This window comes from Podarcis muralis, chromosome 1, assembly GCF_964188315.1.
Source record: "Podarcis muralis chromosome 1, rPodMur119.hap1.1, whole genome shotgun sequence".
Classification (NCBI taxonomy): domain Eukaryota; kingdom Metazoa; phylum Chordata; class Lepidosauria; order Squamata; family Lacertidae; genus Podarcis; species Podarcis muralis.
The window spans coordinates 120,211,265-120,225,242 of NC_135655.1; the positions used below are offsets into that span (position 1 = coordinate 120,211,265).

Consider the following 13,978-nt stretch of genomic DNA (forward strand, 5'->3'; position numbering starts at 1 on the left):
TAGCAAATAAGATTATGAAATCCTGATTAAAATACGCTCAGGATGCTTGGAAAAAAAGAGGACATTCTAAAATTCCATTGCTTCATTGCCTTCGCTTCAGCCAACAAAAGTCAACCAGAATAAACAGATCTTAAAAGCTGCTGAAAGATGTTTTGGCATTAGAGCATCTTCTACGGAAAGAGCTGGATTGATGTAGTTCAGCCACCCCTGAGTGAATGCTTCTCTGTGTCCTTTGCAGTCTATACTTGACTCATGGTGTTATGTGGTCTGGCTCAAGGAACAGACTGCTTTGGAGATGCTCAAACCGAACTGTTAATAGCTTTGTAAAAGTTATGGAGGGAGGTAGCACCTTGAACTGTGTTTCAAAAGCAACATGAAGCCAGTGCAGATTCTAGAGTGCTGGTAGAATTGACATCCATTGATGGCTTGCCAGGAAGCAGCCTGCTGTACCAGTTAAAGCCTGGCCTAGCTTCAAAGTTCATAGAAAGGTGCATGATCAGAGTAGGAAAGGAACACGAGGGCCATTTAGTCCAACCCCCTTCAATGCTGGAATCTTTTGCCCAACATGGGACTCAAACCCACAACCCTGAGATTAAGAGTCTCATGCTGTACCCACTGAGCTACATTATATGGGAGCTGCAGGTTGCCACTCCCTTGCTCATTCGATATATGCAATGAAACACAATCATGGAATCCTTCTAGTTTAGAAATTGTTTGTTTTTTGCTGCAAAACTAAGAATTGCTTGTTGCATCTGTAACACTTCCCCTTTCCTGGGAGTGGGCCCCATTGCACTTAGTACAAGTTACTTCTGTATAGACATGTTTAGGTTTGCACTGACCGTATTTTACAACCCTTTCTAGTTTCCTTATTTAATAATTTGCAGTTTTACTGAAAATTTATTCAAATCGGACAATGGGAAAATTCTCAATAGGCAGCCTTTGTTGTTGTTTTGGCTAGTAATGCCCTATGACACTAATTTGTTTTTGAACTAAGCTTGTGTCTTGCTAAACCTGTAGATTGGGTAGCTAACATTTTTTGGGACAGTGGACAGGCACATTTGGATTTTTTAAAATTTCCTGGTGGCTGCCACATCCAAAAGAAAAGGAAAAAAAGACAGGCCCACAAAAAGGCACAGGCGTGCTTCCCCTCCTCCTCATCAGTGGAAAAAAGTCGTGTACACCAACCATCACTATGCTCAGTGGTCTCATATGCATTGTGGCTTTTTAAGGGATTAAAGACAAAGACCTTTCACAGACACCACGGGAGAGGCACCCATGAGTCGGCAACAGCTGATGTAGCCACTTAAACCTCTCTCTTAAAGAAGGTAGCAGAACTATCAACATTAACAAAATGTTTTCAGCATACAGAAATTAGTTCTATCTTGCTAAATAAATATGTTGTTTTTTAAAAAGTTGTATCCTAGTCAGAAGCTTTCAGTACTGTTAATAAGTGTCCTGGTCTTATGGTGCATTTTCGTATTTCCTCACACTAGGTTCCAGTCTGAAAGAGAGAGTGGAGATCGAAACTTTGCAATAGGTTACTATCTGAAAGAGAAAAAGGTATGTTGGAGGATTACATAGCCACCAGTTTCTTCACTTTTCAGGCTATGTACTAAGCAAACTACCACAGAACAGCCTTTCAAATACAGCCAAACCTCAGTTGTCAAACGTAATCTGTTCCGGAAGACAGCTCGACTTCCGAAACGTTCGACAACCGAGGATCAAAGCACAGTCAGCAAAGTCAATGGAGGAAAAAAGAAAAAAAAACTCCCCGGGAAGCCATTCAGCTTCCGAAAATTGTTAAAAAACAGGAGCAGTTACTTCCAGGTTTTTGGCGTTCAGGAGCCGAAACGTTCCAAAATGGAGGCGTTTGGGAGTCAAGGTGTGACTATATGCATAATAAGTATAGGATATAATGGTGATTCACCAAAGGGTGCATGCAAGGTAAAGCAGCAGTTTCTGCTGTCTGGAAGCACACTTAACAGACTTGTTTATTTGTATGCCACTTTCCCACAAGATGGTGTCCAAAGTGGCTCTTGCATATCTGATAAACAGCAATAAATATAAGTCACTTGCACTTCCACCTTCTTGTCAGATGTACCTATTCCTCTACAAATATGAAGTCACAAACAGCCTGTTCTGTCATCAAAAACTACCTCTAATTGGCTTTTGGCTGTGATTTCATGATACCACCTCCATATCTGTGAAACCTCATGGCCTAGCTTGTGTACTAAAATCCTCTGCTATTTTTTCTAGTGTTTTCCAGAAGGCACAGATATGGTTGGCATATTGGACTTCTACTTCCAGGTAATTATCTGAACTTCATTTTTATAATCCTGAAAGGGAAATGTAAAAAGCTACAGAAACAATTGGGCAAGTGTAAGGTTGACAAAAATCTCAAAACTGGGGTCAACAATTAACTATACTGCAATACTAAATTACTTTTGCATATTTCATAAAGACAATAAAAATGCCGTACCCCAATATCAGATGCTATCCAACTCTCTTTAAATTGTTATTGTAGCTTTAGTCTATGGAAGTTAGAGTAAGTTATCTTAGCAGTGGATTCCTATTACAGTGGTACCTCAGGTTACAAACAGCCTAGCCAACGAACTTTTTGGATTATAAACACTTCAAAACCAGAAATGAGTGTTCTGGTTTGCGTATTATTTTTTAGATTGCGAACGTACTCTGGGTGTGCACTTCCGTTTTGTTGGCACAGCCTTCCCTTGCTCAGCAACAGCGGCAGCAGAGGGACCCAGTGCTTTCTCCCCACAACGCATGCCAGGTTCCCTCGCCCCAGCCTCTCGGCGCGCTCTGCTCTCCCAGATTCAAGAGGTGCGCCTCCTACCATCTGGCGCCAAGCACCAGCTCAAGAGCAAGCGAGCGCGGAGCTCAGCCCGGTGGTGGTGGCAAATGAGGGAGCCGCCTGCAGCCCAGAGCAGTGTGCCACAAGCCCTGTGCTTTGCCTACTGCTTCCTTCGGATCGATCGTCCTGGTTGCCATAGCCGGGCTCCCCATTCCTTCCGGTCTCATCCTGCCTCCTTCCCAGAGTGGGGCGGGCTCAGCAACGCAGGCCGGCAGCTGGAGCCAGGGAACCCAAAGAGCCGTACACCTGCCATTCCGTTTGCCTGCAGTCAGCACTTCCACAACAGAGGGACCAAGAAACGGAGAACGGGGTCGCTACAGCATCATCCCATGGAAGCGCCGACTGCAGACAAATGGAATGGAAGGCGCGCAGCTCTTTGGCTTTCCTCCCTAAATTTCTGACAGCTCATTCCAGATGCTGTAGTCTATAGCTAGATCCAGTTTTTGTAAGGCAGTCTTTTAATCTGTTTACTTGCGCAGTATACCACTTGTGTGTAATAGTTTGTAACTGTTCCTACTCTCACTCCCCACCTTTCTTAAGCTGTGTTCCATAGAAGTGACTTGCGAATCGGCCAGTGTAATGGCAGCAACATTGGCTAATGGAGGGTTTTGCCCAATCACTGGTGAGAGGGTACTGAGCCCAGAAGCCGTTCGGAACACTCTAAGTTTAATGCACTCCTGTGGCATGTATGACTTCTCAGGACAGTTTGCCTTCCACGTAAGTAGCATTTTCAAACTAGCATTTAGTAGATGCGCCAATAGGAAACATTTAGGCTAAGCGGTATCATTCACTCTCTGAAGTAGCAATTTTAAGCTTTTACTTAATGTTATTTTATCTAAAATGTTTATCTGCTGCCTTCCGTCAAAACTGATTCAGTTCATAACAATATAAAGTGACAAGACACAAAGTTGAAAATACAACTCAATAAAACAAAGCTAACAGTAAAAGCTGTAGTTCAAATAGCAAGTAAATAAAAAAAAAAAACCCAGCAGAATGTTATTTAAATAAATAAAATAAGTAGGTGAGAACAAAAAGTTGAGCGAAGTTGACACCAAGCAAACATCCATAGGGAAGTCATTACATACCTGGTTGGCAGCTGCTTCCCTTCTGATGGCAGGCGCACTCTGACAAGGGCATTGGAATTAAGTGTATGGGGACACTGATACTGAATCTCAAACTGTTTAGGACCTTGCCTGTTTGTTTCAGGGTCCAATTCTATCATGAAATTCTTTTAAAAGCAGGTGTGATCGTGGTCTTAATGAACTGTTCTAGTTGATGTTCTGAACTGAAGCTTCCAGTCAGTCTTTGGAGACTGTTTCACATGTAACAACACACCGCAGTAGCTCAACCAGGAGGTTATGGCAGCCTAGGTCACCATAGTAATACTATCCCTATCCAGCAGTGGTCACAGCTGCAGCTAGTCAAAGGCACTTCGTCTTTTGGAGGCCCAAGTTGTGTCTGTGATAATGGCAAACTCCGAGCTTACCTGTATGAGTGCACCAACTAAATAATACCTGGGACATGAGTTGACACCAATAAGTCGATCCTGAAAAGCTGTCTTTAGGACTACTTCAGTTATGGATGGCCACCAAATATTTAAGTTCTGATATCTTTTAAGTCCTTAAATTTTAAATATATTTTAAATTCTTAAATGTAAGCCTTCCTGCTGTTCCCTTTAATCTAGGTTGGTCTTCCTGCAAAATCAGGGGTTGCTGGTGGCATTCTGCTGGTTGTTCCCAATGTTATGGGCATGATGTGCTGGTCCCCTCCTCTGGACAAGATGGGCAACAGCGTTAAGGGGATACACTTTTGTCACGTAAGCAGCAAGCCTTCTCACTTGCATATTTTCTTTGGTTTGCACCAGAAATTTAGGAGACTTTCCGTTTTCATGCCCACCTCTAATTTCGTCATAATCTAACAGATGGGCAGGCAAAGCTGTACTTGCTCTGCAGAATTGGTTTTTGCAAGTGCTTGGAAAATGTCATCTGGAAAAACCTTTTTCAGATTCCAGCATGAACGGTGTTTCATGTTAGGGCTGAGCCAGATACTAAGGCATGTACATTATTTCAATGTGAAAGATATTCAGGGCTCCCAGATGTTTGACAGAGCCACACCCATCTCAGCTGGCTTGTTACTGTTTGTTCCTTGCCCCATTTGGCTGCAATTTGCATGGTATTTTGAGAAAAGAGCCAGCTGTCTTCTGAATAATAGAGCCCCAAAAAGCAACTGGTCAGTGTTATATCATGATGTCACTGAGGCTACCTGTTAAACAAAAATGATGCTAAATCTACAGCTTTAAGCTGCAACTGCAAAGAGGGAGTACATTTTGCAGGTGAAAAAAGTCTTCCAAAATGCACTTATCTGTTTCAGTCTAGCAGTTCACATATTGTGGGCTGCCAAAAATGCTGGTTCTTTGCTTTCTGTTCACCTACGAATCCATAAGTTTCAACAATATTTCAAACCAATTTTAGATTATTATTATTGCAAAATTCATATCAACCAGTGAGCTTTTCTAATGGGCTCCAGTTAGCTATGTAATAGGATAATAACAGACTAGATGTGTAAAGCATCGAAACTTATAAACTTTGCTGGTTTGCACATAGAATGATGTGATGTTCTGACCATTGCAGGAACTGGTATCTTTGTGCAATTTCCATAATTACGATAATTTGAGGCACTTTGCGAAGAAGCTTGATCCTCGCAGGGAAGGTGGTGATCAGCGGGTAAGTAGGAAAGGTATTTCAGGTTATTAGTGTGTATTGTGTATTTACTAGGTTTCTCCTTTTCCAAAATAAGATCGATCAATGACATGTATTGCATCAATATGTAAATTCTAATGGTTCAAGTTCAGTTTACCTAATTGCCATAAGTGGAGCTTAGTGCCAGATGTTGTGTTTTTGCCATTTTGCCTACTCTGTTAGTAACTTGGCACCTGGTAGCACACTAGGTTTTGCTGTTGCTTTTAGCATGCCTTGGTTTGGTTTAGTATATTCAAGCCAGCCTCAAGCAAGGCCGTCAGTTATAGAAAGATCTAAAGTCATCTTGGGCCAATTAACTCTGGAGCAACATTGGCATGCCTTCCAAAGTACAGTGGCACCTTGGTTTTCGAGTGTCTCGGAAGCCGAACATTTTGATTTTCAAACACCGAAAACCCAGAAGTGAATGCTTCCGTTTTCAAACGTGCCTCAGAAGTCAAACGGCTTCCGAGGCGTGTTTCTCAATTTTCTCAGTTGACTTTGCCGACCACCTTTTGCCACCTCAGTTGTTGAACATTTTGGAAGTCGAATGGTCTTCTGGAACAGGTTACGTTCGGCAACCGGGGTACCACTGTATAGTCAAGTCTCCGTGTACATGTTTTCAGTATAGATGCGAAGAAACCCCTTTGTTATTCTTGGTGCTCAGGGTAGCAGTTGTGAACTGCCTTTTGCAGTGTCTGGTGCTCTGTTGGCTGCATTAAGAATTGCTAGAAAAAGGAAGGAAGCTTCCCATTTAGTTTTTCTCCTAACTATACCGGATGGCTTGGAGAGACGCTTATGCAATCTTCCTCTTCTGGCTATAGCTCTCACAGAGTACTTTGGGGGCACAGTTTTGATATGGGGGGGAGGGACTACAATTTTTGGCCAGGTCAAACAGACCCATGGCTAGGATCACCATGCTATTGTGGGAATGACCCTCTGCCCACCTGCAGCTCCAAGGTCAGGGGAGAAGCAGTGTGTGAAGCCTTATGGGGAGGGGACAGCTGAAGAAGGAAAGCGAACCCCCGAATCCAAGAATTGGGCCTTCTGAATATCACCAATTTCCCGTATAGTGAATGAAGCTGGTTGGAGGAGTGGCTCTTGCCTTCCCTCCCCCTCCCCCTTCTGCATTGCAGAAATCCCCTTAACTGTCTCAAAACTGAATGCATAACCATGTCAAGAGGTAGCGGAAAGTCAGTGCTTAACAGCTGGCTTAATGCTAATTGCTAAATATCAATAATGCTAGAATGTCCCCCCCCCCACCGGTAATCTAACAAATACTGTGTGTTGCTTGAACAACTAGCACTCCTATGGACCGCTGGACTATGAGAGCCTTCAGCACGAACTTGCATTAAAAGAGACTGTGTGGAAAAAAGTGTCACCCGAGGCAAACGAGGACATCTCCACCACTGTAGTGTATAGAATGGAAGGTCGAGGAGAGCAAAACTAAAGAAATGGGCTCTAGTTTCAGAGAGAGTTGCTTTTCATCTTTAAACATGCTCCCGTTTTTCTAGATCGCACAGTTCCAGAGAAGCTAGTTTTGATTTCAGTGTTTTGTAAATAACTGCTCCGAGATACCAAAGATTAGTATCTGGTTTTATGCAGATTCCTTTTAATCACTTTTTTCAGAAAGCAAGCGGAAATAAAGCACGAAAATGTGTGTGGCCTATACTTGCAATTGTATCATGCTTAAGGAATGAATTCAAAAGGGAATTTCATGGGGTATTTAAAAAAAAATACAGAAAATTTGCAGTGCAGCAAAACACAAAGGTATATTGGCTACAAAAGAAAAATGGAACAATAGATATAGAAAAAATAATACCCGGATCATATATTTTTTATAAGTGGATAAATTTTACTGTTGTCACAATTTGCTTAGATTTTAACAGACTGTTAAACAAATCCTCCGTTAGATTTTTCTCTCTCTGTGTCTTTTAGTATCTTAATCCTAAACATTTGGAAGCAGGTTCATTTGCTTTCAGTTCAAGCAAATATATGCAAAGTCATTCATTCAACTTGTGCAACATTGGAAAAGGCTGAAAATGAATGGAGGTGATAGGATTCTTTGTATCAGTCGTTATGTAACAATATGTAGAAACCTAGTTTAAACAACTCTTAAATATATTGAATATTGAAATATACCAAAGTATAGAATAGTATTGATAAGTTCAAGTTAATCTTCTAATAGCAGCATATTAGGAAACCATGCTTGCGTTGTGCCTTTGACTTCTGAAAAATGATAGAACCAATGGTTGAGAGACACACACTCCATATATATTATAATATATATATTACTCTAGATTCTGCCAGAAATAAATAACAATAGGTGCAATAAGAAAGAAAGCGTTTCACATTTGAGAGCCCTTTAACACACGGAGGCATTGCTTTTCTGCCGTTCGCTGAAAGTGGTATTAAACGCTTTTCAGAACCTCCAGTTTTAACATAGCATGGGGAAGGAACTTTGTGATAGTCTGCAAATTTTTACATGCAGAAGGGGCTGGGTTCAAATCCTGGCACCTCCAGGTAGATCTGGAGCTTTTGTATGAAACTCCTAGAGAGGTTTGGCTGTAGTGAGGTGGATGAGCTGGTGGTCTGACTTCGTATAAGTCAACTTCCTATGTAATTAGCAACCCTGTTTCCCCTTGACCAATATCTTCTTAGAATGTCTGCTCACAGGAAATTTACATTCAACAAATGCCCTTTCTAATGTTAATTAAAAGCTTCCTGTTCAGAAGCTCAACCTCCTTCATTGCTTCTGTGATCCTTGTGGCTGAAAGAGCGGTGATGAATTACCCCTTATTTAGTCAGCTTCTGTTCCTGGTGTGTGTCAATTTAAGTCTGTGCTGCTTCACTATAATGAAATAAAAGAGGGGATTAAAAGTAATAATGGGAAGCAACACCCTCTTTCCTCCCTCCCTTTTGTGGGGGACAGAAGTGCAGTCAGTGACATTTCTGTGCTTTCTGGGAAAAGAGAGGGGGTCAGGGGTCAGCACTTTGTGAGTGCACCAGTTCCAGTACAGGATTGGTTCTGGCAACGTACCTGAAAACACTAACCTCACCACCAGCTCTCCCTCCCAGTAAATACAACAATGGTCCTGAGAGGAGATTAGGTATCCAGCACTACCTCTCCCTTAAAAGGGGGGGGGGGTTAAATAAAGGGCAGTTTATCCCCACCTGCTGACTTGGGGAAGTAATAAAACAGTCTGAAACAGGAAGCTTTCACGTGAAAGGTACAGTTCCCCTAAGAAGTCCTAGTAGTGAATTGCTCGTACACAACTGACAGGATGTTGCTGCAATTGCATTTTACAGCAAAACCCCCACAACAAATCAGGTCTGGGAAAAGCACAGAAGGATAACACAAAACACTAGATTGCAATGATTTAACAGCAGCGTTGTGCCGATTCCTTGCAAAAATTGAATGAACAAGAGACGTCCACCCCAGAGGAAAGGGTTAGTGTGGAAGCAACCTACATCTTTGATCTAGAACCAGCCATGAAGAAAGTAGACCATGATCCACTTGTGTACCACTTAGCGCCTTTGGGCTACTGGGATTCCTGAAAAGAATGCTGGATTAAGTGGATGAGAGTCTGATTTTGTATGGTACTTCTCAATGTAATCACTGGCTAACTTTTTAATGCACATTGATTATTCCTAAACTGCTAGGAGATCTGGAGTATTGAAGTCTGTCTTTGTGAGCTTAAAACATGTTGGTGAATCACACAAGAGTGAAATAATGCTTTCCCTGTCCTAGTTAAGGGACATTCAAACCTTTGAGTGGGAATGGAGGGCAAGGGAGCGAGGCGGCATCTGTAATTAAGGGATGGGTGTTTTGTGTATCTGCCATCCTCCCAAATGAATTAGGAGGCCCCTGCATTTTTCTGAACATGAAATCTTCTCTAAAAGAGGAGAGAGTTGCAATCTGAAGACCCACCACCAGTTGATCCCAAGGAAGGAAAATATCCAAACAACCCCTCAGACAAATATGGGTGTCTTCATTGTATGGGAGATGCGGTGACTGATGAACCTGAGCAGCAATAAAGAGGACCATGCACTAAGCCAGGGATGTGCTCTTAAAGCTTTAAAAAGAAGAGCACAGGAGATGAAATAAACCTAAACCAAAAAGCATGCAAAAATTCTATGGGGTCCGGAATGATAAATCAGCACAACTGTTGAGAGAGTGGAATGTGGCACTCAGAGTCTCCTGTGTTGTTGTGATTGGGATGACCTGAATAATTGTACAGTGGTACCTCGCAAGACGAATGCCTCGCAAGACAAAAAACTCTCTAGACGAAAGGGTTTTTTGTTTTTTGAGCTGCTTCGCAAGACGATTTTCCCTATGGGCTTGCTTCGCAAGACGGAAACGTCTTGCAAGTTTGTTTCCTTTTTCTTAACACCGTTAATACAGTTGCGACTTGACTTCGAGGAGCAACTCATAGAACACGGTGTGGTAGCCTTTTTTGAGGTTTTTAAAGACTTTGGTGATTTTTGAAGCGTTTCCAAAACTTTCCCGACACCGTGCTTCGCAAGACGAAAAAAATCGCAAGACGACAAAACTCGCGGAACGAATTAATTTCGTCTTGCGAGGCACCACTGTATTTGGACTGGAAGGTGTTACGGTGCAAGCTCGTCACATTCCTATTGGTAGGGTGGCCTATTGAAGACAATCTGGTATCTTCAGCTGGTGCAAAATTCAGCCACCAGAATGCTTGTAGGGGCTAGGTGGTTCGTTATACCAATTTTACATTGGTTATCCATTTGTTTTGAGGCTTAGTTTAAATGTTATTTGAAGGACCTCCTATATCTTACATGAATCTCCCTGGGTCCTAAGATTGATCTCACAGGTCCTGCTTCCTGACCTACCACTAAGGCTGATCAAGGTCAGTGAGTATCAGGGACAAGGCCTTGTCAGTAGCGGCCCCCGTATTCAAAGAATTCCCTTTCCTGAGAATTCTGCTTGGCCCCTTCCCTTGAGGTCTTTAAGCAAACTCTGATGGTGGTTTTTATACTGCTGGGCTTCCTAATTGCCCCCTATATTGCTGGCTGCCTATAATTTTATTTTCTGCTGTTATGGGGTGGTTGTTTTTTGTTTTTTTGCATTCAGCTGTTTTATGTTTACACATCTGTTATAAGCTGCCTTGTGATGGCTTGCTCTAAAACGGAGAGTGGCAATTCATAATAATAATAACAACAATTCTGTCCTCTTTAAATTTCTGTTGCACTGCATGCTTCCTGAGGAGAGAGGATGAAGCATGGACTTGTGTTCGCCTGTGTAATCCTCCACTCCTGTCCATATTTTTCTCCCCGTTTTCTTGGGTATATTGGCCTCACACTTTCAGAAAGTTGAGCCTACACAAGGTTTAGCCCGGAGGATGGCTCATGGGAGTCCATTAAAACATTTATTTATGTGGTATGGAAAGTGATGCTCAGGGAATGGGTTTCAGCTTCTTTGAAGTACACTTTGTGATGGAGGTGACACTTCCCTGACCCATCAGCGCTGTTACGACTTGTCTGGGCTGTCGGTTTCAGTTAATGACAAAATATTTGCTGGTCTTTGGCGTCCTTTTGGTGTCCTTTGCATGCCCCTATAATTGGTTCAATGCGTTTGAGTTGAAAGCACTTTAAACTCTTTCCTTTACTAACTTATGGTTGTACTCCACAAAGTTGTCCTGTCCGTGCAATAATTTCTGCTTGTGCAATGAAAGTTCCCCTCCCTCTCCTCTCTGCAATACGCCAGAGTTTGGAGGGGTTGTGGGGAAATGACATAGGAAGAGAGAAGGGACTTGTGCAAAAGAGATGACTTTTTTGGATGCAATCCATAATGCCTGGACCAATATGAATGAGCAACCTCAACTGTCCAAAACCTTTCAGACATGCCTCGCTGCTATGTGCATGAGCTGAAACAAGCTCAAGCCTCAGGTTTGCGTGTTCTCTACAGCATTTGATTTCACTTTCTATTAATCCTGGCTTGTCAGAAAGTATGAAATGGAGACCTTGATTTAAAATTTTTAAACTCTGGCTGGCTAAACCCAGCTGCTTTGCTTTTTGACCAGCGTTCATTATTTGAAATTTATTTCTGATTTGTGTGTAACGACAAGCCCAGCGTTCACAGAAAGTGAAACAAAACCAGCCATGTGAGCATCTCTGCAAAAGAAAATGTCATATGAATGAACATTCTGGCGAATGTAGGTTTTGCATTCAAGTTCAACACCATCTGTAGCACCTTGTGTATGAAAATGCTCTATATGACTTTAAGAAAAAGAATGTGAACTCAGCTTATTAGTGGGTCTGGTTAAACAGAGCAGTGGCTACATTCCAGCGGGGAGCAAGAGCATGAATATGTTATTAAAAGCTGATAGAATATTAGCATGCTTTTGTCTAAATGTTCTTAATAAAGCTCAATGTACATTTGTGTTCACGGCAATAACAGTTCTTGATATTCAAGCATTTTACTTGTCGTATTTCTTTTTCCTTTCCCTTTTTTGTTGGCATCATTAATGCTCCTTTGGAAATGTAAATGCATTTAGATTTTGCTTTGGCATGTGTTGTATGCTTTTGCTTCAGTTGAAGTGGTATGTCATGTGTCCTATTTTTTTCATTTGCACTGTATGCTATTTATGTATCTCCAGCACATACACTTTTGTATTATAATAAATTTTATTTTGAGCTGCTCAGTTTGTATTTTTTTGTTCCTTTTCAATAGCAACTAGATCCATGATTTGAAACTAGGAATAAAAAACACTTTCCATAATCTTCTGTGTTTAAATCAAAATAGCATTCTGTATAAATCTGAAGTATTGAGAGTTCAGTATAAGCTCTAGCCAGCTTTTAGTTCCATTTTAAAGTTGTAATTTTTAACTTTTTTGCATAACAGCTCTTGTTCGTTGTCTAGTCCTGCAATTTTTGTTAAAACAACATTATATTTTTTGTTTTGTGAACATGTTGGCTGGAATCCAACATTTTATGTTTTGTGAACATTTTATGTTTTGTGAACATGTTGGCTTGAATCCAAACGGCGGCATGCCGTATTTGCTGCCACCACCCACATTTCTGATGTAGAACATTGTGCTAACTGAAGAAGCACTCCTGAGTGTTTGAAAAATCTTTGGTTTTGGGTGGTGGTGGGTGGAAGGCTAGTTAGGACCAGTTGGCAAAAACAGGTGATTCTCACCCATCCCTGCAAATTATCAGAAATGCCATACATTCATGCACTGGGCACTTTGGATTATGTAACGTATATAATGATGCTTACTTACTAGGTCATGCAGTTTTGAGCTTAAACAAGTGTCTTAATTAGTCTAATACCTTATGTTATATCCTTTACAAGCTGTATGCTTGTGTAGGCAAGAACTGATCACACAGATGAACATTCCCTTTGCTATTTTTTATCAAAGCAGTACCCATCAGCCAAAAAAAATGTCTTTTTGGCAGGTAGGGTTGCTGTGCAAAATCATTTTCAATAAGCTTTTCTGCCTTTGTGCATGCACATGCTTGCACATAATTCTGTGGATTGTGACTGTAGACGCCAACTGAGAATTTTTTTTTTTTAAAAAAAATAGTTCGCTGAAATCATTGGCCACAGTTAGACACAACTAACTGCATTCAGAAATGACTGGTTTCTCCCGGGTTTAATCTTGTGCACCTTGCTGCATCTTTATAGATTTGGTTATTGTGACTAACTACTAATAATGCAAAATGTATAGAATGGAAAGGAAGCCAAAGGAAATGGTAAAAGGAAATGGCAAGGAAATACAAGGAAGGCAAAACAACATGCACACTTCTTGGAAATACTGTTGTTTGTGCTTTTTCCCCAGGTCTTGATAATACAATGTTACCTCTGGTTATGAACGCTTCTGGTTACGAGCGCCGCTAACCTGGAAGTAGCTGCTCCTGGTTGCAAACTTTGCCCTATCTTTGGATAGGGCAGCTACTTTGGATAAGAACTGTTTCAGCTTAAGAACGGACCTCTGGAATGAATTAAGTTCGTAACCAGAGGTACCACTGTACATGCCATTGGGATTCCAATTCTATACCCACTTACTAGGGAATAATCCCTGCTGAAGTCTGTAGGACATATTGCTGAGTAAACATGTATAGTCGTACCTTGGAAGTTGAACGGAATCTGTTCCGGAAGTCCGTTTGACTTCCAAAACGTTCGAAAACCAAATGCGGCTTCTGATTGGCTGCAGGAAGCTCCTGCAGCCAATCAGAAGCCGCGGAAGCACCGTTGGACGTTCGGGTTCCAAAAGAACGTTCACAAACTGGAACACTCACTTCCGGGTTTGCGGCATTTGGGAGCCAAAACGTACGAATTCCAGGGCGTTCGACAACCAAGGTATGACTGTATAGGATTGTGCTATAACATATGATACACAGT

The 13,978-nt window shown here is 41.6% G+C and overlaps 1 protein-coding gene across 6 annotated transcripts in view; it reads left to right on the top strand.

The window, feature by feature from the left end:
- The window catches only part of GLS (glutaminase), a 76,985-nt gene that overhangs the window by 30,736 nt on the left and 32,271 nt on the right, over window positions 1-13,978 (top strand). For 4 of the 6 annotated variants that reach the window (XM_028750597.2, XM_028750635.2, XM_077917353.1 and 1 more), the window contains 5 exons: window positions 1,494-1,560; window positions 2,257-2,307; window positions 3,410-3,586; window positions 4,554-4,685; window positions 5,500-5,592. In XM_028750597.2, the coding sequence (XP_028606430.2) occupies window positions 1,494-1,560; window positions 2,257-2,307; window positions 3,410-3,586; window positions 4,554-4,685; window positions 5,500-5,592 (520 nt within the window). Of the gene's footprint in view, window positions 1-1,493; window positions 1,561-2,256; window positions 2,308-3,409; window positions 3,587-4,553; window positions 4,686-5,499; window positions 5,593-6,907; window positions 12,276-13,978 lie in introns of those variants that run through there. The other 2 variants (XM_028750608.2, XM_077917350.1) reach the window with 2 other exon arrangements.